The sequence below is a fragment of the Apteryx mantelli genome, chromosome 4 (assembly GCF_036417845.1).
Source record: "Apteryx mantelli isolate bAptMan1 chromosome 4, bAptMan1.hap1, whole genome shotgun sequence".
Taxonomy (NCBI): Eukaryota; Metazoa; Chordata; class Aves; order Apterygiformes; family Apterygidae; genus Apteryx; species Apteryx mantelli.
The window spans coordinates 89,372,706-89,395,897 of NC_089981.1; the positions used below are offsets into that span (position 1 = coordinate 89,372,706).

Here is a 23,192-nt window from a genome sequence, read left to right on the forward strand (position 1 = left end):
ATATGGAAACAAACATGTAGCTTTACGTGCCAAAGCAGAAATACACCATCAAGCCTAGACTTGATTATTATCTTGAATAGTAGAGAGGGCGTGACAAAAATCTGTTCCTGAATAGATGCACCTTCTTAAACCTGGAGTTAGTCACAGCCCCTATGAACTCTATGTTCTTGGATACAGTTTTTTTGCTTTCTTGTTTTTTTTTTTTTTTCCAGTTCAAAAGAAGACCTATTTAGAAGACAAAACAGGAAACCAAAAATGGAGACAGTATGTTCTAGGATCATCGGCATCCCAGTTAAAATCTGATTCCTTAGTTGTCCAGGTAAGCACACAAATAGATAATCTCAATTTCTCAAGTGTGCTGCAGCTACCACCAGGCATTTTGTTTCTACAGAGAGTCTGAATAGCAACATCTTGACCTGACAGTGACATGGGTCAACTGTGAATTCCAAGTGCTTGTGTGCTGTGTGTATTTTCATACGCAGTTGATAAACAAATTAGCTTTAAAATGCACAAAGCAACTTTAATATTAGCAGTTATCCTATTAAAAAGGGTTTATCTGGGAAAAGCCAAGTTTCACTCTTTTCTTCAGACATGTTTAATTTTCACAAACTCGTGAATGCTTATACAGCCTTTTCTTGTGGAACGGCTATTCCCTTGGAGGTCAGTCACTAACAGGGTAAAACACTCAGTAAGATCATTACCTGTCAGCGATGTTGAGAGCGTCTCTGGAAGTAGATGATGACCTCGAATGTCCAACACTACTGGTATGGGAACGTCTTCCTTTTGCTGAGGGTGTATCTAATGGCATCTCCCCCAGACCCTGCACAAAGATGAAAGCATTTATTAGCACGGCTGGTGCTGTTCTGCACTGCTGGAGACTCTCTAAAGGCAAGTCTGACAGCCATGCAAGTATAATTGCAAAGTACAGTTGATTCAGCATATCTGCAAGGAGTAAGGGCATGCACAGTTCAGCTCATGAGCAGTAAGTTGCTCTGTGGCAGTCACTTGATTACTTGCAATTCTCTGAACTCACCTTTCCCATTCCCTGTAGGTTCATTGCCTGTACCCAACAGCTACTAGTACAAGTTTATATTTCTCGCCTGTTCAACAAAAGCTTTTTTCCACATACCTTTTGACGTAGACTGCTAACAGACTCCTTAATGTAAGGCAAATCCTTGGCCGGCACATACTTTTCAAGCATTTTATCAAAATCAGGATGAGTCATCATGCTGAAGAGCATCTTTCGACCATAATATCTGCAGGGCAACAGACCATGACATAAGCATCTGTAAACGCTGATTTGCTCTGTGACTCCATTGATAATTAGACACTTGAAATTTCAAAATATAAAAGCGCAGGAAGATTGTTATCGATAAGTGTAACCTGACTCCCTTTCCCTGCTCCCACAAAGAAACTATGCCCAGCAATTATTATTTAAACAACAACTGAGCAAATTGAGGAATGAGAACAGTCCTCCATCTCAATGTTGAAGTATCTGCTGTCTTTCAACCGTGCAGCCCAGCCCGGTCAGTGAGAGCACGGATCCCCACGCCAGGATTCCCCGCCTGGCCTGTGCCACGTCTGTGCCCTGGAGAGCACGTCCCTGGAGCCCCTCCTTCCTGCCGCCACGGAGGCACAGCTGCGGGAGGCGTTCAGATGATTCCACTACACGTTCTTACCAGTCACCCTCTGTCATTGCTAAGGAAAACAGTGAGCTACGCGGAAGCTTCAGCTGCTTGGAGCGGGCTTTTGTGAATTACTGTTAGCTTTACTAACCTTGTTTCTTGGGAACCGTCTTGTGCAAACCTGGCTATCGCAGGTAAAATCCTATCAGTGACATCTTTGGTTCCAGACAGTATCCGTCCAGGACCCATCCGTTCTACGACATCCGACAGGTGCTGGGCTGTACATCTCCTCACCGCTGTATGCAGATGGCTAAGGAAACACAACTGCTTAGTAAACAGCCATGACAAGGCTTAAGTTACAGTATTTATCTGCTCTACCAAATATGGTGTACAAGTTTTTATTTTTCATCTTTAGCATAAACTGCAGCTAGGACACTGCTGATATGCAGATACTTATTCTGCATATTTCTTTATAGAAGAAATGTTGTGAAGTAAAAAGAGACGCTGAACTTCTTTAAAAGGATAATCCATTGAACTGAATTTCATTTCATTCACTTAAAATCTGTAACTACTAGAATGGAGAATGAAAAGAGGAAAACTAATGTTCTTTGTGTTCAAAGTCAGTTTTATGCTCCTGCCTTCTTATGGGGCAGGATATTGCAGCTTTGGGACTGTCAAAGCCGGTAATTTTCTTCTTTTTAAAGGGAAACTTTTAGTTTGCTTAAAAATAATTGTAAAAATAATTTGTTTTAGAAAGAACACTATTAACATGTTCTTTCCAGATATTTTATGAAAAACAAATTCCTATGCTCTGACCCACATCTTGTTTTATATCAACTTAAAATTAAATAAAGCAGTATTCTATTGACTTCTAAAAATCTTGCTGAAGTTTACTTCCTACAAAAAAGAGATCATCAAATACCTATGCTGATGAAAATGAGAGAAACGATGGAATCGGTTTTCAACTTGTGTAGCAAACTAACCTTGTATGTAAATTATGCTGCTGATCCCACATGAGTTTGGAGTATACAATTCAATTCCGCAAATTCAGAACATTCCAATTTGATTTTCATCTTTAGACTAAACATGCTATTTTAAGCACAGTTTTACTGCACAGTAAATGAGACATTTGTATGGTTTATCTTCCATAGTGCAAATGGAAGAGAGGTCTAAAGGAGAGAGCTAAGGAACAGAACCGATGCGGTAAGTCGCACTGGTGGCTCCCCAGCCTTTCAGACAGACATGAAAATCCAGCATTCTCCCTGAATGACTATGTTCCCGTCTCATCAAGATTTTAGTTTTCTGTAATTCCTAGAGTATCATGGCCTCACTGGAAGCAAAGGTACCACTAGATTACACTGCGCTCCAGGACACCCAAGCAGCTTATCTAGGTGGCTTCCGTCTGCGTAGAGACAACTAACTGGCTCTACTAAAACAGCAAAATGGGGCAACTCAGAATACTCCGCTCAGGCTGCAAAATCGGCGCAGCATCTTGGCTGCTAGCATGCCAGACTCGGTGCCGATACAACGACACTGCTGGCCACTACTGAGCAACCTAATTACGACTAGCTTTGACTAGTTTGCAGCACCTGCAGTTACCTCTGTAGAGCAGTCGTATGTCTCCGTAGCTGGGGAGAAGGAAAACAGTAACAGAGAATTCCTACCATCTGTACTGACGGTAAAACAACAACTACGAAGCTTAAAGACCTCACCAAACTGCAGCGAGCAAGCCCCATTCCCCACAAATGCCTGCTGCTCATGCAAAATAGGAGGAAATTTCAGTGTATGCATAAGACCCTAAAATTAAACATAACTGATAGAGATAAGAAACATGACTTTTAGATCTCTGAAATACTATCACTGCGATTTCAGATCTAGTCCTGGAATCATGATCTTGGATCGAGTATCTGTTTATAGAGGTGAGTTTACAGCAGTAATCCAATATCTTTAGAGCAGTATCACAGAAAAGCAAACAAAAATGCTTTTAATTATTCATATTGGTAAAGTCAAAAACAATTTTGCAGCTGATCAAGAATCAGTATAGGTACCTACTCAGAGTTACAAGTCCTTTACTTATGATCACGGTAGACTTGAAATGTGTAAAATAGAAAATACATACATTTTAAAAGATCTTACAAGGTTGTCGGCCAACCCATAACTGTTAACTTGAATACAGAAGCTGTGGTGAATCTAAGCAACTCAATGTACAAGTCACATTTAGTATGACCATGCAATCGTGTCAAACACAACCTTAAGTTTTCCACATTACACTGAAGAAAGGTATCATTCTTCTCCCAGATTTCATCTTTGAATATAATTCTTATATTCACTGTTCCAGCCTCAAGAGACAACAGCCCCCATGTACCACATAGGCTGTTTTGCTAAAAAGGCAACTAGAAGAGTTGCAACTCGCAGCGCAGCTTATGCCATGTCAGGCATTAGAAACGCGCTGTATTCCGTGATTTAATCCCCCCTCCGACTAGAGGCGTTTTAGCTGCCAAGTCCCCGCTTCAAACGCGGTATTCAATCTCACAGCTCAGACAATTTTTATACCTTATATATCTGAAAACGTATTTGAGTCCACAAAGTGGAGGGGTCAAAGCTTCATAGGTCTAGGAATCTCAGAAGGACAGATGAGCGCATTGGAAGCTGCCGCTGCAAAGGGGGCATCACGTTTAGCCAGCTACGTTCAGGAGTATTGCCTAGCCAAGCACTTCCGAAAAAACGCTGTGAGCGCATAAACACGTAATTGCTGAGCCTTTTTACACAGATCTGAGTAAAAGCAGCGTGTGGCTGCTGTCTGCTGCTCATAAGTTCAGAAAAAAATGACTACATATGGGCATGTTCCATAAATCATTTAACTCCCAAGGCTTATATTCGCTTTTCAGTTTAAAGTTCAAATAATGGAAGAATAGTTCTTATTGCCTTTCCGGAGACAGAATCAATATATTCCACAATCACCAACTTCCCAGGAAACAAAATAGGAAGAAGAACATTTTGAATCAAGAATAACTCTTTCGAGTTCCAGCTGTGCAGCAGCTCTGAAGTTAGTTTTGGAGCACCGTGTCTGATGCACCGAATGGCAGGACAGGCTACAAGAAACGCGTACCCGTCCCAGTGATAACACAGACGTTAGAGAATAAGTTAATTATACATCTAACATACTGGAACGCCTAATGGCTAGATTAAGCGTTGCTATTATGGTGAATGAGGATATAAAAGAAAAAAGAAAAACATACTTTATGGGTAAGGTGAAAGAAAATACTACAACTTCTGCTACAGATTAAAGAGAGCTAAAGGAAAGAATCAAACTACGAAAACCTAAATGGAAGCTTGTCATGTGTGAGGTACTCAGGAAAAATAGTGGCCACCACCACTTACAGGAAATTAAAGTGCAGACAAAGGACTATTAACCAGTTAAGTCTAAGAGAGGAATATAAAATGGACCAACATGATTGCATCCAGAGATACCCAGCTGTAAATCATTTTTCTAAAGAAAAAGTAGTGCTGAAGAACTGATAAAAGAGTTTTGGCTGCAGAACAAATGGCAAATGAGAACGCTACCGGAGCTTTGCCAGACAATGCAAAATAGTTTCTTAGGACTATCATATTAATATCAAATAAAACTGCTGAAGTCTTGCAAAACTACAAGAAAATATACCAGACTCCAAAATCAACAGCCAACTTTTTACATAACACAGAAAGAAGGGGGGGGGGGACCTACATTTTACTTATATGCCAAAAAACATATGCCCCTGGACAGAAGTTTTGCAGAGCTGGATTATTATATTGTTAATTCTGCTTATCATATTTTGAAAAAGATTTAAATAATTACTATACTTGACTATTTAATCTATTCACAGGTTATTTCTGCATAAAGTCTTAGTAAGAATTACCTTTGCCCTCCATTTATAAGAGAACAAAGTGCACGTGCTGGAGTCACATTAGTAACCATAGCCTTCAGTGCCTTGTCTACATCTTCCCTTATAAATGTGTTGGATTCACCAGCTTTGTGCAAGAGGACCTTTACTGTATTATCTAGTTCTTGATCCATGTTCTTTTTCAGGTAGGTGAACAAATCCCCTAAACAGACCACAGCAGCTCGAGAAACACCTGAGCGTAAATTCTTGACCTGCACACAGAAAAACCCAAACAAACAATGAATATTGCTTATAAATATACTTAAAATTAAGTAAAGCTTAATGTTTCCCACTGTAATTTTTACATAATTTTAAAATCAAGTGAGAAATAAATTTCCTACTTGATTCACAATGTGTGAGAATTAAAATACATATACATTAAAATGTTATAAAGTACAATCTAAATGTTTTCGGTTTCTTAGGAAGTCAGATAAACTGTTGGTAAGTGAAGTATGAGCTGCTTCACTGAACTACAAACTCATCCTTTTGAAAATGTCCAAAACAGAAAAATGAACTACAGATGAATATACCATTTCATGTCAAGGTATCTCAGAGCTATAAAATACATATACACATATACAGTCAGTGAAATATTCTGATATTAAAATTTAACCTCTTGAGCCACAGCCAGACTTGTTTCATGCAGCTTTACAGTCAGAATATCCGCATGGTAGGCAGACAAACATCTCACAAAGTTCAGACCTTCAATTTTCTTCTCCCTATGTAAAGCAAATATTTAAATTAAAAACATTTACAAATTTATTGCAAAAAATATGAAAGAGGTAGAAATACTAAGGAACCAAAGAGCAAACAAATTAGACTGCAAATAGCAAAGACATTTAAAATGGGAAATTCTTTCACAGTAGGTCTGTCCTTTAATGTGGTAGCAGGGCTGCATTAACATACCAGCCTCTAAATTCTTTCCTACAGTTCTGTCCACAGCTTGCAGGAGAGTAAAAAAAAGGATTATTTTCCTTCTCAGAACTGAAAAGGCAGCATTGTTCCCCCATTATTCCCATTGGAGCAGCAGTAAAGCCTTGTATTCCACAGAAAATAAACAAGACGGTATTGGTGGGGGCCCTGCACAAAACAGGGCTTAGACTGCAACAACTCTGCAAGTTTCCGAAAGCGTAGGCACTAGCAATATTTTCAACAGTTACAATTTAATCTAGATTCAGACTGAAAAATAACTTTCTTCTTTGCTCATCTATCACTTGGAATCCTTGGAAAAAACCTACTTTTATGTTACCTCCATTTTGCCAGTTTGTTAAGTTATCAACATAAATGCCTTATACATTAGGTTCAGCCTCTGGACAGATGTCCACACTCACCAGTCGTCATCAGCCAGAAGTCTCAGGGCTTCTGTCAGTGCTGTTTCTGGTTTGGAAAAGGGTTGTAATTCCGATGGATCCATTATTTCTGGACTGTGAGTGACAGATGGGGTCCGGTCTTTATATTGTCCTCGTGCTCCAAGAGAAATTTCATCTGCAAAGTCATAAAACATACCAAATAATTAGCATAATCTGAAGAAATCAGTTCCTTCAAAGGAAGAAAATATAAAAAGTTGGAGGTTTATAGAGGTTGCTGCTACCGAAGGACCAAGTTTACACAGACAGCTTTCTCTGTTACATCCTCAATATGTTAGCACGAGAATGAAAATTTTTGCATACAACTACCACTTTAAAAAGTTGCAAACACAAATGTAGCTGGTTTTTTTAACGTAAAAATAGATGTACAATGTGCTAAAGTACAATGTGGGAAAACTTAAAGAGCCTAGGTATGAATTTATCTGAAAAATGAATTTGAAAATCACTGCATATAGTTCAACACTTCTTCAGCTTTCAGAAGAAATTTGACGTACCAATCTTGTGATACAGAACAGATATTATCTAGCTTCTGTTGTTTGAGGAGATGGAAAAATCATAATTGTGAGTAATTAGCTACTGAGAAATAATTTTCTAATGTGTGCAGTCATAAAAATAAGTAAATATTGCTAACAGAAAATTTTTAGTCCAATGAATGACTGAATTCCATTTTAACAAGATAATAATCAGATTCAGTTTATTATAGCATAAAGTTCTTATTATATTTGGAAGACTATTTTTTTTCCAATTCATTTTACTGTCATACTAAAACCAGCACTTTCTGTCATACTTACAATGCATCTATATTTTTTCAGTATTACAGACAACTGGGAAATTCTCTAGCCTGTGACCATCGTCAACATGAGCTTGTATTCTGAAAAGGGTTCGACTGTATATCTTAAAGGCATCTCAGTGAAAAGCGTACCCAGAGTGTTCTTCCTGGGGCAGGAAGGGGTTGGCAGAGAGCCAGTTTTCCATCAATACTTTACATCATTTAAGTTACTGAGCAAGAAAAAAAAACCTCTGGTGTTTCAAATATTTCCCTAATAAATTACATTGAAAAACGTTTCAAGGGGGCAGTGATGAGTTCTGTCTCCCACCCAGTAATTTTCCAGAGCATCTCAGGCCAATCCATTTTACAAATAAATCATACTAAACCTGACGGTACTTTGGAACTCTCACGTTCCACTCATCCAAACGTTTTAACAGTCTTTTACATTTGGTTTAGTCATTTATGTTCAGTAGCAGCTTACCAGTATCTAGCAAGGCTGAACACTGTGTCTTCCTCAAACTGGATGTTCTTTTCAATGAAGGACTCAAAACAACATTTTCTAATGACAAAGATTCATTTCTTGATGATGCTAATATATCCCCATAGAGACCTACATCTAGAAAACAGAAAGAAACATCCAAACTACAACAACAACAAAATCAGAAAAATTTGTATTTTCAGTCCTAACTTGCTTTTTGAAATTCTTATTAACTGCAGTGTTTCAAATATTTCTCATGAGCACTTTACTCTCCCCTGCTTGCACTATAAGACTGACACCAAATGACTGGAGAGCAAACTGCAGTGTAAAATTCACTGAAGCCATGCCTTATGTCACACTAACAGTCATAATCTTTAATAATTATCCCAGAATTATAATTTCAACTTCATCAGCGTTTAATAGAACATTATTCATTTAAGACGAACACTAATCCTCACTTTCTGTTGTCATTTTCTCTGGTTCATTCAGTTTGAGCGTCACCCAGGGATTTTCTTCTTTTTCTTCGAGGTCTTTGACTTCGTGATGTGCTTTGTGATTCTGCTCTTTTTCTTCTTTTCTCTTCTGCCTCATCTTATCCTGGGCAGATTTTGACATGGCAACTTTCATCTGCACAAAATTAATCCACCCATTAGGAGATGTAATAAAAATAATCTTATTTTAATCCAAAATATGACAGGACAAAAAAAACACATAACCAATTTAATTTGGTATCAGCAGTATTGCTAATTGGTGTCATTAATAATGGCCCTTTTGAGATGAGAACACAAATTCCATATGGACTATGCCGAGAAGATCAAATTTATTTCATATGTATTTACCAATCAAAAAATGCCAGCCCATTCCTGTCCTTACTTAGAGTGCATGAACAATCTGCAGTAGTCAATTTACTGAGAAAATGTAGCTGCATTTTATTTAACCATTGTTAGAAAAATAATGCTGAATTACCAGAAACTTCTGGTTTAGGCTTAATGTAACATTTTGCAAACTTCAGGAGAAAGAAACTGTTTTCGTTATGGTTTGCAAAAAAAAGTTAAATAAGCCGTTCAGATCAAAAATTTGCACACAGCCAACCAGATGTTGACAAACGAGTTCTCATTATTAACCCAGCTTTAGTCTTCAAAGTATAACGGAACTCAGTGGAAAACATAAATAAAGGACTTGCATTCTATTGCCAGTCACCTGAGCTATGTATTAATGTTTTTTAATCAAACTCCTGTTTACCAGAATATAGAGACTACAAAACTATATTCAGCTGTGTTCACACCTATTAAAAAACACAAAGTGAGACAATAAAATCATTTTGAAATTCTTACCTCTTTTTCACTTTCAAGGTGAAGGCAAGCAGCGCTGTTCTGCCAGACGCCTCTCCCGTAGACCCCCGACGACGGCTCAGTGTCTGGTTTGACAGCTTGGTCGTCTCCATTCGCGACGCACGTTATGGACTGGCTATACGTTAGCGCAGAAGAACTTCCAAAAACACCTGAAAGGCATATCATGTTGGGTCCTCATCAAAATAACCATCTCAGCCAGAAGACCTCAGCAAAAACCAACGCAAAACAAAAGCAATTGCAGAAGATAAAACCATTGCTATTGTAATATTAGTGCTAACTTCCACCCAAAGGTACTCTTCTGTAACTCCACCGAGTACAACGGATGCACGCGCACGTGTGCGTATCTGCCTACAAGGAGCACCTAACCTCCATAATTTGCTACCGCACACAAATAGCGTAGTAGAACATATTTCTCAAAAGGAACAGCATAACATGTAATTGCAAAACTTGAAAGCATAATTCTTTATATTTACTCTGTAAATTGGAGATTGTCTACAATTTAAAATGTTTTAAGGAACCCACTTCAGTTCCCGTTCTCCCACTCTGCAAAAAGACATTTTTCCCCATTTTAAAAACATGATGAGACATAGGAGATAATTTTGTTTTCGTAATACCTTTACCGACAACCGCTACTGAATCTTCAGACAGGACCCGTGGTGAAATGAAATCTAGGTTGTTCATTTGTTGAAAACTAGAAGTTGACCCTGTAAAACCTAAAAAAAATAATAATAATAATAAAAAGAAAGCAAAAAAACCCCACACATCATGTAAATCATGTAGTTCACCCTTTGGTAGGTGTTTTATTCTTCCACAATGACATTATGCACCGACATCCGAATTCTTTATCACATTTATAAATCATTGTTTTTTCAAGTTACTGAAGTTCACAAGATTTACCAAATACTGATATCCTCAGAATAACAGTGAGCATGCAGTAAATATAATTTCTGCCAAAGATAGTAAAGAGAACCAAAGTTTGTAAGAGAAGGTAATATCTGTTTAAACCAACAGATTCCGCTGAAAAAAAAAAGAAGTTTTAAACTCATTTAGTGGAAGTATAGAACTATTTCTTACGTAATTCAGCACAATTGAATCAAAACAGTATTTGATAAAGTATTTTTTTGTCCCAAACAGCACTTAATGTTTTCTGTATACATTAGCAGTTTCTCAAGTTATTCAGCTAAATGGATGACATATTTTATGTAGTTCCGTTTTGGCTACACTAATTGCAAATAAAAATTGGTAATTTGTGACAACGAAGATCAACATTTGTTTCTGCTATTTAACCTAAATAATCTGAAATTTCTAAACCGCAAAAGGAAAGCCTGATCACCTGCTAGAAAGCTCATCAACACGCGGGGACTCTTGTCAGACCTGCTGCACTTAACTGCCTTCATCTTCATCATTAGTTTGCCACAGAACGATTATAGGTGCGAGATACGAGAGACACCTCCTTCCCTTGCAAGTGATCTGAACATTATATAGTTTTAATTTTGGACCTCTCCTTTTTGTGCTTTATGAGGAAAAAAAGATCAACTGAAAGGGTTTCTATGGAAAAAAATACGTTGGCCTCCCACAGAAACAGTCATTGGCTTCTGGATGTTCCACGCTTTAATATTTGAGAATTGTCAAAATTGGTCTTTTGCTGTTTTCTTGAACATAATCTTGGGGCTTCACGAGAAATTTGCTGTTAGACCGTAACCGAATGCGCACTGCACACCGACTCCTCTCTGGAAGCTGCCTGCAGACCAGGAGCTTCTGTCCCTACCACGGATCCTGGCCAGAAGCAGTTACAAATTTCCATTTTACAGGTGTCACGGAATAAGCAGGTATTAACAAACAAAGGATTTATAAATGTGACTAGATACTCGACTTCCATTGCTCAGCTTTGGATCTTTTCTATAAAATAGCACTTCATTATTTGTAAAAAAAATGTTGAGAATAGACAAATTATCCATTTTTAATCAGAAAATCATAGCACAAAAAGTCTTATTGGGACAAAGATCATCTTTACGATTCAATATCTATCAACACTTGGAATATTGCTATTTACTTTCATATTTGTCACTAAAATGTTGTTACTTGATGTTTATTTTAGCCACTATGAGGGAGATTTGACCAAGAGGAGACAGCGAGGACATGTTCTCCTTAAACAGACTTCCACATTTTACATTTGATGTTCAAAAAAGCCCTTTTTTTTGAACATCTTTTACATACATCTATATCATATACACAGCAATTATCATGTAGGGAAAAGTAGTTTCAGTGGATTATTCCTAGTATGTTCTCAGTACTAAAATGACGCAGTTAAAACTGAAATAAAAGAAATCTAATGGCTTAAGTTCCTTAATTTTACCAACGAACAACAAAGTAATTTAAAACCACAAAGTTTTAAAGCTATTAATATTCAGACAGAGATAAATAACATTTCAATCTTTTTTTTCCATGGCATTTACTATCTCCTGATTTTTAATTTTAACTGGCACTCTAATTTTAGTTAATGTCAAACCCCCTCAACTGATTAGAATAGGTATAAAGACTAGAAGAGAGGGAATAAAGCTAAACACCTTGAAATGTATTTTCTATAAAAGCTGGTTTTAAAAAAGACATATAGCCTTTTTGCCATAAATGAGAGGTCAGCTGAACAGTAATGTAGCAGACTCACAGACCTTTTGAATGCTTAAAATTTCTTTGGTGTTCTATGTTTTGACTTTTAAAAATAGTAGATGACACTTCACATTGCTTCTTGTCTTCAAAATCACCACATCCATTGCCACATCGTAAACGTTGGCCAACTATGCTGACATTCGAAGCCCCTTTATCATGAAACGTTAGCCCTGTGAAAGGAGAAACAGCAAATATATATATTAAAAAGTCTGCATAATACAGGACTCTCAAAAAGGTTCATTTTCAGAGACTCTCCGACTGGTTTTCTGCGCACAGTATGAGCGTTCTTTCCTGCAGAAGTTTGAACGTGTCAGCAAAGATGCTCTGGCTCTTGTTTACAGATACAACCCAGTTGAAAATCTAACCCAAAGCTTGAAATTTTGTTTTTATTTAAAAGTCTTTCAAACATGAACACTTAATACTAATTAATTCATCATTAAAAGCAAAATTAAGTCATGATTCAATTAACTGAAAATAATAGTAATTAAAAGCACAAGAAATATTTCCTTTTCAAAATGGCATGAAAACATAAAACATTTTCATATTAAAATTATTAACAACAGAAAATAAGCATTTTTATAGCTGCAAAACATTCTCAATACACTGTAGTTTTGGTTAAAAAAAAAAAATCCTAATTACTTCTGGGATCTTTTAAAGGATCGTTTCTGTTTTTCCAAATACCCCTAAAATTAAAGCACCTAAAGGCAGACGTGTTTCTAGATGTGCGTTTTTAATATGTATTTCATAAATTCAATGTAATTTAGACTGAGTTTAAATGAAGCGGATGATAGACACAGCCAAGGCGAAGGACCGGTCCGACCCAGCTGCCGAAGCGGTCCCGGCTTGTCCCGCGCCGCGTTGCGAGGGGCAGCGGCACGGCCGCCCTGCCTGCCGCGGGCAGGGGCACTGCCAGTTCTGCTGCGCTTCCCACCGCCTGCCCGGACCCATCCAACCTGAGGGTCTGCCCTCATCCAGAAGCTGTGCTGGAGACCCCAGGGTGACACGCGAAATAAGAGCCACGGTGAAACCCTCGGACCGCTTTCTGGCGTTCTCTTCTTCGGGTGGGAACTCGGCCGGGAACAGGCTGTTTCGTTCTCTTGGGGCTGGAAACCGAGGAAACGTTGTGCTGCGGGATGCTTGAGACGGAGAGGCTCTTCCAGCAAGGAAACTGTGGGCTGGGCCCCGAGATCTGTCAGAATCTGGACTGGCCCAAGAGGCTCTGGAGAATTCCCGGATGGCCAGACCCCCCCCGAGGTTCAGATCTCCTTGACGGAGAATTGCTGCGCCGTCCCAGAGAAGCCTGGCTGTCACAGTGCTTCACACATCAAAACTCAGAAGTCACATAGCAGGGACTGACCCATTATAGAAAAGAGCAAAAGTGTTGAAAATCTTTAAAAAAAAAAAAAAAAAAAGGAGGAGAAGCCAGGGAACGACGGACCAGTATGCCGGGCACTTCAGCTCCCAGGACAGTATCGGGGCAGATAATATATCTGGGAGCGCCCATCGGAAAACTGGACGATCAGAGAAACCTGTTCTCCTTTTAGGACACAGTAACAGACCTTCTGGGCAGGAAAGAAGCGAGGGGCCATACACCGTCCCAGGTATACGTACTCGCAGTAGCTGCCCCCCTTGCCAAAGCAGAGGGAGGCACAAAGTGGGCTTCCACTACAGTCTGTTTAGGACCTGCTACTGTTCAATATTTGACCCAACAGCCTGTACGATGAGACAGTATACTAAATTTAAAAAAAGGAGACCAAAGGGGAAGCATACACGCATGCTTGAGGAGAGGATCAGAATTCAAGGAGCTCACGATAAAGTAGAAGAATGATGCAAAAAGAACCAGTCTGCAACACAAAAGGAGAAGCACAAGATTCTACAACTAGGATGGGATTAATTTCACCTATTTTACAACACCTAAACCATAAGCTCTAAGCTAAGCTTTCCTCTGCAATCAGTGGAGAAATACACTGCCGTGCAGCAGCTCTTCACGTATTAAAACAGATGTCCTACCTGGCTCAGACGGATCACCCATTGTAGGAACCTCCCTCCCTCTGATGACCGAGGGAGTTCTAGACTAAAAGCTGTAGCAGATGTCTACACTTTAGCCCCCTACAGCTTGGCAGGGCGAACCCCAGCTACAGGCATGAATAACCAGTCATAAAAAGACAGGGTGGGAAATAAGTGGCCAAAAGGCAAATATCATACTGGGATAAATCAAAAGCTGCACGGGTACTTGTCGTAATCCTTCTACTCCACTCGACTCTAAGAGCACAACAGGTATTGTACGGGCGCTGCATTTCAAGAAAAAAGGTAGATCTGTTGAAAAGGGCCTAGCTGACAACAGTAAGAACAAAAAAGTCCATCAAGTGTAACCTATGAAGGGAAGTTGGAAAAAATGGAGGTTAGTCCAGAGAACAGAAGACAAAAGAAAAAAAAGGAATTAACTTCTGATACATGAAAGGTTGCTGCTTGGAAGAAAAAGATATTCCATCCTTGGTATTAAAAACAAAAAGTAATGGGATTAAATTACAGTAAGGGGGATTTACGTTCAGTGTTTGAAAACTTTTATTTGGTGAGAAGAGTTAAATGCCACAATGATTTTTACAAGTTCTACAAATTCTAGTATAAAAATTCAGAGCTTCGTGAGATTTGGCTTGTGTGATGGGCCAAATCCAGTTAGTAGTGGGGGGAAGCTATTCTAACCTAGCCAGCAAGGGAATTTCTTTATCAGTTAGCTGCACAGGTATTAAGCTGACCTTATCAGTAAAGTATGCTGTCAGCTCTTCACAAGAGGTCTGGGGCTGCGCACTCGGGTTGATTAACTGGTTCAGTAAGCAAAATAATTGTGCTGCTCATTATTTTACACTGAAGGTCAACTTCTCACAAAAGGTCTTTTCATGTAATGAATGTAAAATGGTTAAGCACAAAATTTATTACTATGTGTCTGCAGTATTTGCTTTCCAGCTTAAGCTGTTACTTGACAAACCTATTAGCTGATTTATTCTACAAAAAGAGAAAAGTAGCCTTAGCGAAGCTGAGGAGCCTTAGCTACAACTTCTGAAAAAGATCAACAGTTTCAGTAGCTGCTGTTGTTTTTTCAATGTGATGGCTTTGCAAATTCAGTCTTGCAAGACACCCTCCAACTGTAATAGCACCAAGTTTTCTGAAAAAATGCACAGCTGCTGAGGCTGCAAGAGGTGCGTCGGAGCAGGCATTGGGAAGAGCGGCCAGAGAAGAACTTGTGGGCTCAGCTCCCTCAGGTCTTTTCCTCTAAGAAATCTCTCCATCTAGTTGAGCCAAACTTGATTAAACATAAATAATCATAAACAATCAATTTTTGTCCATTATAGAAATCTGCAGTTGCTTGCAGCTCACTATATGCATAAAATAGAACAGTATCACCAAACTTCAGTTGTCTAGGAGGAAATTAACTGCTTGCAACCTCTTGACCCTTTCTACCCTTATCCAGCTGGTGTTCAACAAATTTTCAAACAATATGGTTTTGAGTTTTGAAGGCCACATACTCACAGGTGGCATTTGTATTAAAACATTTTATCATGACATAGAAAGAAAGAAACCCTTGAATTTCTTCTCACCTGCAGTACCACAGGATAATCTCAGTTTGATCAAATCAAGTCTAGCAATTATCTTTTTTTAAGCGCTCACGGGACAAAATCTCATTGAACAAGTAAGAACAAAGTGAAATCAAATACTAGCCAAAGTGATCATTCTGCCACATCTATGAAGCAAGTTATATATTTATAAACACAGTAAAATACCTGCGCTGGAGGCATGTTCTGTCACATTAGTCTCTCTGTTTCTTGCTGAAGATATTCTTGCAGGCTGTGATTTGCTGCCAAGCAGTGGAAAGATGTCTGACCTGTTACAACATAAAATACATTTTTATACATACAATTCTACACACTAGTCAAAGCCCACCTGAACAACACTTTCTAGCAGAGACATAAATACATTTCAGTTTCTCTTCCCCAGTATATTTTGTGGACAAATATTTCAAGTATACTCCTACAAATGTTCACACGGAATAGAAAAAGAAAATTAATTCAGTAGAATTTATTTCATCAGCAGTTCCACTACAAAGAACACCATAAAGACAAGCCTGAAGAGCAGACTTTACAGTAGGAGTAAAATTGACACGCACTGAAAAAGCTAAGGAATCATTTGTCTAGGGGACTGACACTGCTGACTGCGATCTGGCAAAGAGTGGCAAATGACAGCGACCAAAACTACCGACTTCTGATTTTCAGAAATTAGCTGGGCTTTCAGCTCAGTTTCTAGCAGACAGATATTCACCAGAAAAATGCTGTTTTATACCAGACAATCTTGGTACTTTTTTTTTTTAATTATGTATTTGAACAAAAGATGCTTCACCTTAGAGCTCTGCACTGTTGAGTACTGTCCTGGCCTACATTAGAGTTGCAGAGAAACAGCAGCTATTCCAGTTTCTGCTAGTACTGAAAACTGCAAGACTGACTCTTCAGATGCTGAGGAAAGCCCATATACATCAGCAACTGAAGAGAAACTTCACTAACACCAGTATCAAGTTCCCGTTACTCATGGTACTATATCAGTGGATAAAATCCTTCTAAAAGTAGATACACAGAAGAAACCTACGTTTTTGTTGCCCACTGCACCTATTTTGTGAACAGACAATGCCAATTTCCAGTGCTGGTAAATTAGCATCTGAACTAACCTCTCTGAAGATCCAGTATCTGTGAATCCTGTAAAATATTAAGCTTGTGTTGTCACAGAATAATTGCAATGGTATGTGCCACAGCATGCATCCTTATTCATAGCTGTTCTGGTCAAAACCTTGCCTCAAAAAACATCGTATGCAGAATTATATGATCAAAGAAGAATTATATCTTGATTTTGGGGGTATTCTTGCATTTTCATGTGTTATTTGAAAAGGTTATTTTTAGAACTACAATTCAGCAGTAAAGCATATGTGGAAGAGAGAAATTACCCCGAGGCTCCACAGCTGTGAAAATCCTGTTTCTGAACCATTCTAGGCTCCCTCTGTCTCAATAACCTTCCTTCTTTATGTCCCTTCTTTTCTTTCCTATTTTGTTAACACAGCTGTATGCCAGTTTTAAAAGGATGCAGTTAGTATATACAAAAATGCAGGATATTCTTAGGATCAGAGCTACAAGCAGCTTTACCATGGGCTCCCAGAGTGGAAAGAAGATTGTGTGCTGCAGAATTTGCAAAATTCCACAAAACTCTCTTTACTTCATTTATTTATTTATTTTTTTATAGTTCATACTGCTTATAACCAATTGTGTCATTGCGCTGCATAATCAAAATAACTTGTATCATCACACAATTTCTTTTCAGCAGAGCTCAGTGAAGGCATTTTAAATAACAATAATCTGTCAATAATAAAATGGAAATGGTTCATGATTTGCAATAATAAGAAACTTTTACTTTGTTTTCTTCTTATCTCAAAAAAAAAAATCCTGCTTAAATGTCCAGGCTGTAATAAGCAAACCTTATCCTTCCTCTTAACTCATTCTCCTTCTTACTCATTTGTTTCGGCTGTGGTTCACATACCTTCTATGACAGGCTAAAGTCATCATAAAATATTTACTACCACCGGACTCCAGCTGCAGGGTGTTACTATGGCTACACCTCGGGACTCTTTCCAGTTAAAAGCTGCAACAAACTGGAGTGATACAAGTAAGCAGCTAGAGTGCAGAGCAAAGTATTTTTAGGTAGGAAAATAATTCATAGATAAAATCAAGCATATACAAAATAAACTACAGATTTCACTCCTTTAACGTCCAGCTAACAGCAGCAGAGGTTCTGCGTGAGCGTTCCAGCTCGGAGGTAACGCAGGAGCTGCACTCACATCACTCTCCTCCTCTGAGGGGCTGTGGACATCGGCGCAGTCGGAGACTCCCGGCTGCAGACTCCGCTCTCGCCGTAGCAGCTCGCGCTTGGGGAGGAAGCTTGGGAAGGGGAATCCACCGGCAGATCAAGTTTAAGAGCAGAATCCGGACTTTCAAGATCTGAAATGCTGCTGCTTAGCTTCGCCCTCTTCTTAGCTGCACTGTTTCGTAGAGATCTAAGCGAACTCTGCATCTAAACGAGATCAAAAAGAAAACAACGGTATTTATTCACTGCACAGGACAAAGGCTTTCTTAAGCAAAAGCAAGTATGTTCCTACATGTTTAGTTCAATTCACTAACAGGAGTGCAGCACGGATGCCCCTCCTGGGCAACACCACCGAACATTTACATAGGTTATCCAGTATCTTAACGTGTTTCACTTCACAAGAATAATTCTCATGCAAAGAAATGCAAATACTGCGCAGAGGCTGTATCCAACTTCATTTTGCAAACCACAGGAACAGATTGCTTGCAGTCAGCTGCTCTTACCTTTTTCAATAGGCTAGAATAAAGAAAGCGTTTGACAGCTGCAAGCACACACAACCGGCAGGCAGGACCTCAGCCTTTTGCATTCTGACCTGCACAAAGCTGCAAAATACGCAGAAGCGAATCTTGAAAGCTCTGCCTAGCAAGAGCAGCTCCTACCCTAAATGCGCAGGAAAAGCTATGATAACTAGAGCTTCATGCTACTCCATGTTCTTCCTCTTTCAGTAGAATATATTTGATGTAAAAAAAATGTAGACGTTGGTATGTGACATCAAAAGGAAGGTTTGAGGACGGAGGAGAGAAATGCTGGGACAAAGTTATACTGCACTCAAAAAAACCCAAACAAACGTTTCTTCCCCAATCTGAAGAGCATGTCAAATTACTCTGAGTAGTGACTATGGGATGGAAGGAAAAGATTGTGAAGCAGAGCCATTAAGTCCTGCTGCAACTGTTTCAGATCCACGGGGACTAAGGACAGGATTTGAGATGCAAACAACTCCTGCGAGCTGTGACAGAAATCAGCACAGGTTGCTTGGGACCAAACTGGGAAGATCACAGAAATCCAAGCAAATGCAATACCTGTGCTTCTCACGTAATTAATATTGCAGCGGTGTCAGTTTGTACCGGTGCGGACAGTGTGGATACAGTTCCACCTCCCCACAAACGCTGAAAACATCAGGCCTGTCCGTGCAGCGGTCCTATACCAGTGCTGCTAATTAGTATTTCTCAAACATTAGGGACATTTGAGCAGCAGAGGGAGCGACAATTCTTTAGCATGTACTGGGCACAGCGGCAGGGATCGGCACAAGCTCACTCACGTACACGAGCGCATCTTGGAGCATCACCGAAGATCCATGCGGCTGAGAAACAGCAGTGCAGAGCACACAGCTACGCTGCCGGCAGATTATTCAGTGGGCCCATAATAAATAACAATAAAGGGACATGCTAGAATAGGTCTGCTGGACAAGTCTCATGAGTCACAGAAGGGACAGATTTTAAAAGGTATTAACTATTTCAACTATTTCCTAAGAAATTCGCATGTTGACCGGCAAACTCAAGACATTGAGTCATTGAATAGATGCAACGGGCCCAAATTATCACTAGTGGATTTCCACTTGCAGGAGAGACGATCTGCCAAGCCTAATGGCAAACGTGTCTGTGTTACGTCTGTGTTAAACAGAGGAAGGTGAGACCACACTCATCCAGCTTCACACCAGATTGTCTCATTTTACCCAAGAACGACTGAATTCCAAGACAGCCAAAACACACTGAAGTATCAAAGACAAATTTCAACAAACCTGGAAGACTAAGGAAACTCAGAGTCAAATGAACCCTTCAGTAATAAAGTTATTAGATATCCTGGGCCCTCTGCTATAACCAAAGAACGAACTATTATTTAACTCTGACATGAAATTTAAACTTAGGTTTAGATAGTGAGAACAGAAACTGTATAAATGCCTATAATTCCTGCCTTGGTACTACATGATGATTTCAGCACTCAGAAAAAGAAGGTAAATTCACATATGTCTGGAAGAAACACAGGAAGGGTGTTTCAGCATGGATATTTATTGCTTCATTAGCTTCTATCAATCACTCTTATCTTATTGAAGACCTGCTGTACTGATGACAGTCACAAAATTTAAGTCAGCAAATACTTATTCTCTTCTGGCACTTAAAAAAAAAAAAAAAAAAAAAAACACTCCATCAGTTCCTAAAAGTGTGTAAACTCATATTTAAACCAACCTCTTCTTGGTCAACTTCCTTGTCGTCAACATTGAGCTCTGAAAGATCGGCTGCAAGCTTCCGACCCACTTCGTTCATCCACACGTCCTCACATTCCTCGTTTCTCCACTTAGCCACGTTGAATTCAATCTTATCCGGCAAGGGGCTGGCGACGCGGGGTATGGGGGGGACCGGTCTGGTCCCGTTCAGGCCTCTCCGGGAAGCTGGGTGTCTCACCAAGGCCGGTTTCAGCTGCAGAGGAGAATGTTTCTCCTGCAAATTCTCCCCTGGGTAAGACACAACCACACGTGAGCCCCTGATTCATCCACCTATGTGCATACGCATATGCGCAGATATACACCTACGCACACAGACAGAATTAGACTTCTTACATGAACGGTAAATAATCATTTCCTATCCAACTGTGTTTTTACACCATGCATAATTTGAAAAACTTTCAACATTTCTCCTCCAGCATCTATTTTCCAAAGGCACCAAAACTAATTTCTGAATACTTACTCATGCACGTTTTCCGATATTTAATTTTACAAAGCAGTTAAAATAGTACCAGACATGCCTTCTTGCATGGCTTTTTCTATAACTTCCTGACTACTTTTTTCATCTCTCTGCATTTTAAGCTCAGATACCATTCACTCCTGCTTTTAGTGTCTTTTTTACAAAATATAAATGAGTCTATTTCATGCATGTGCATACCAACTTCTACTTAGTACCTTTAAAAAGTACTGAAATTTATCTTTCTTAATTCAGAAAAAAGAAGAATGGCACCCTAGCAAACTCTGCTGTAAGCTGTGTAACAACAATAAAGTTATTCTAAAGAGATGGGAAAAAAAAATGAAAACCATATGGAAAATACACAGAAAATCAGCAAGCGATGAACACAAATCTCCAGGGTAAAATTATATGCATTCAAGGAACAGACAACTTCCAAAGAACTAATTCAGAGAATTTCTACACACACACAGAAATATGGGTTTCAATTAAGATGAAATTTAAAACTGATTTCTTTAAACTACTGCAAAACTTTGTGTGGAAAGTCTTGCTTTGCTAAACCACCTCTGCTTCATGAATGATTAGGAATCTGTTTAAGCTAAGCTGATAGTAAAGCTATTCTTAACTTTAAATAAGATTTCCTTTAATAAGTATTTGAACCAATTTAGCTACGCGTATTTGAAAAATTGTGATTAAATAAGTTTAAAAACTATTTCAAGTTAACCAATGTGTACATGAGGTTTTCAAAGACAGAGGAAATCAGATCATAAACAGTTAGTTGTCAAGGTAAATTGAGATGAGATTAGCATAGATTCCACTCATTAGAGATGTAGCTGTTTGTAACCAGATTTTAAAGAGCTATTCCGAGAGCTAGTAATTTGATACATAAGTTTCCAAATACAAATAAAAAGGTGAAAAGGCAAAATGCAATGAGTAATATTTTTTACAAAGGCATTAATGAGAGTACTGGAGGTAACAGGTCTTATTTTATTGGCCTTCTTTGAAAGTGCTAGATTTTGGGGGTTGTTTTTATTTTATTTTGATGGCAAACTGTTCACTGATATGTTATCAATAAGAAAAGTGGCATTGTTGCATATTATACTTTATCCCACATATTTAAAAGACAGAAGCAACGAAACATGCCAGTATATAAAACTACTAAATCACGAACATCTCATTTTTTTAAAAGAAGCCTCTAGTGGTACGACTACTAAAGTGCAAGGTATAAAAATCTCACAGTTGGGACACTGCGTAATTCCAAATTTACCTGCCACCGCAGGTTGTTTGTCCAGCTTCTGTGGTCACTCAAAGTACAAACCTGAAATCAGTTTTCAGTGCACGTGGCATCACTCCTACCTGCACTGTCTCCTGACTTCTGACCGAGGAGCTTCCTCTGCGAACCAGGCTTAGGCAGCCCTTCGAAGCTCTTGAGCGGCCAGGAGTTGGAGAAGTTAACGGTATTGTCTTGCGACTTCTTCGGAGAGTCAGCGGGAGGGGAGACGTGCTTCGGACTGTTTCGGGGGGACGACAGAGGATAGGACGGCAGGATGAAGGCCCCCTGACTTGCACTAGGACCTTGAAAGGACAACGCGTGCTCTGCTTGACTGCAGAAGGTTCTCTGCGTCTTGCCGGAAAAATTTAGGCTGGCACAAACTGAGTAAAGAAAGAGAGAACAGTATTTAGGATACTTAGCCTCTGTGACATCTCTTATAATAATAATTTACAATGAAATAATACACTCTCTGGACGATAAAAAAAATGAAGGTCAGCATTTAACCCAAGTGACAAACTCACTTTTGAAACTAGAAGCAAGCGGTGCCTGAAACAGCAGCACCCTGGTATCTGTCTGGTAAAGCCGCACAGAGAGCGCCGAGCAGTCGTCAGCTAACAACGGGTTTCAGAGACCAAATTAAAACAAGGATATGAGCGTGAAAAGCTTTACCCGCACCAACAGTGTCTCTGCAGGACACCTCCCTCCAGCCGCCGTCCTCCGAGGAAGCGACAGACCTTTGCCTCCGCTTGCGCACGCCCGTGTTAAGGCGCTTTCAGCCCTGCACCTCTGCTGCCCTCTCCACGTTAGAGAGGACCAAAAGAAGCGTATTAGCTAGTGCCAGAGAGGCAAGACTCGGACCTGGCCCCTGCTGCTAAGCAGGCCGGACTGATCTGATACATACTATTAACAGGACCCCAAAAATCAGGTTTTCAAGAAAAGTTCAGATTCAGATATCAGCCAGATATCAAAAAAAGGTGTGGGTTGCAAATTAAATAATTATGAGTGAAAAAGAGCACTGAGGTGCTACCACTTCTGTATAAGTATGAAACAACATGTTAGTAATAGTTTAAATAATCTAACACAGAAGAAAAAAGACATGCCCAAAGTAACA

General features: G+C 39.3%; 1 protein-coding gene across 1 annotated transcript in view; it reads right to left on the reverse strand.

The window, feature by feature from the left end:
• TOGARAM1 (TOG array regulator of axonemal microtubules 1) overlaps positions 1-23,192 on the reverse strand; it is a 43,606-nt gene that overhangs the window by 6,217 nt on the left and 14,197 nt on the right. The window contains exons 5-19 of the mRNA XM_067295716.1: positions 22,165-22,461; positions 20,320-20,585; positions 18,051-18,283; positions 15,958-16,058; positions 12,181-12,348; positions 10,126-10,224; positions 9,494-9,660; positions 8,618-8,786; positions 8,163-8,297; positions 6,877-7,030; positions 6,159-6,264; positions 5,522-5,757; positions 1,777-1,935; positions 1,130-1,256; positions 702-820 (exon numbers count right to left, since the gene is read on the reverse strand). Of these exons, the coding sequence (XP_067151817.1) occupies positions 702-820; positions 1,130-1,256; positions 1,777-1,935; positions 5,522-5,757; positions 6,159-6,264; positions 6,877-7,030; positions 8,163-8,297; positions 8,618-8,786; positions 9,494-9,660; positions 10,126-10,224; positions 12,181-12,348; positions 15,958-16,058; positions 18,051-18,283; positions 20,320-20,585; positions 22,165-22,461 (2,536 nt within the window). The remainder of the gene's footprint in view (positions 1-701; positions 821-1,129; positions 1,257-1,776; positions 1,936-5,521; positions 5,758-6,158; positions 6,265-6,876; positions 7,031-8,162; positions 8,298-8,617; positions 8,787-9,493; positions 9,661-10,125; positions 10,225-12,180; positions 12,349-15,957; positions 16,059-18,050; positions 18,284-20,319; positions 20,586-22,164; positions 22,462-23,192) is intronic.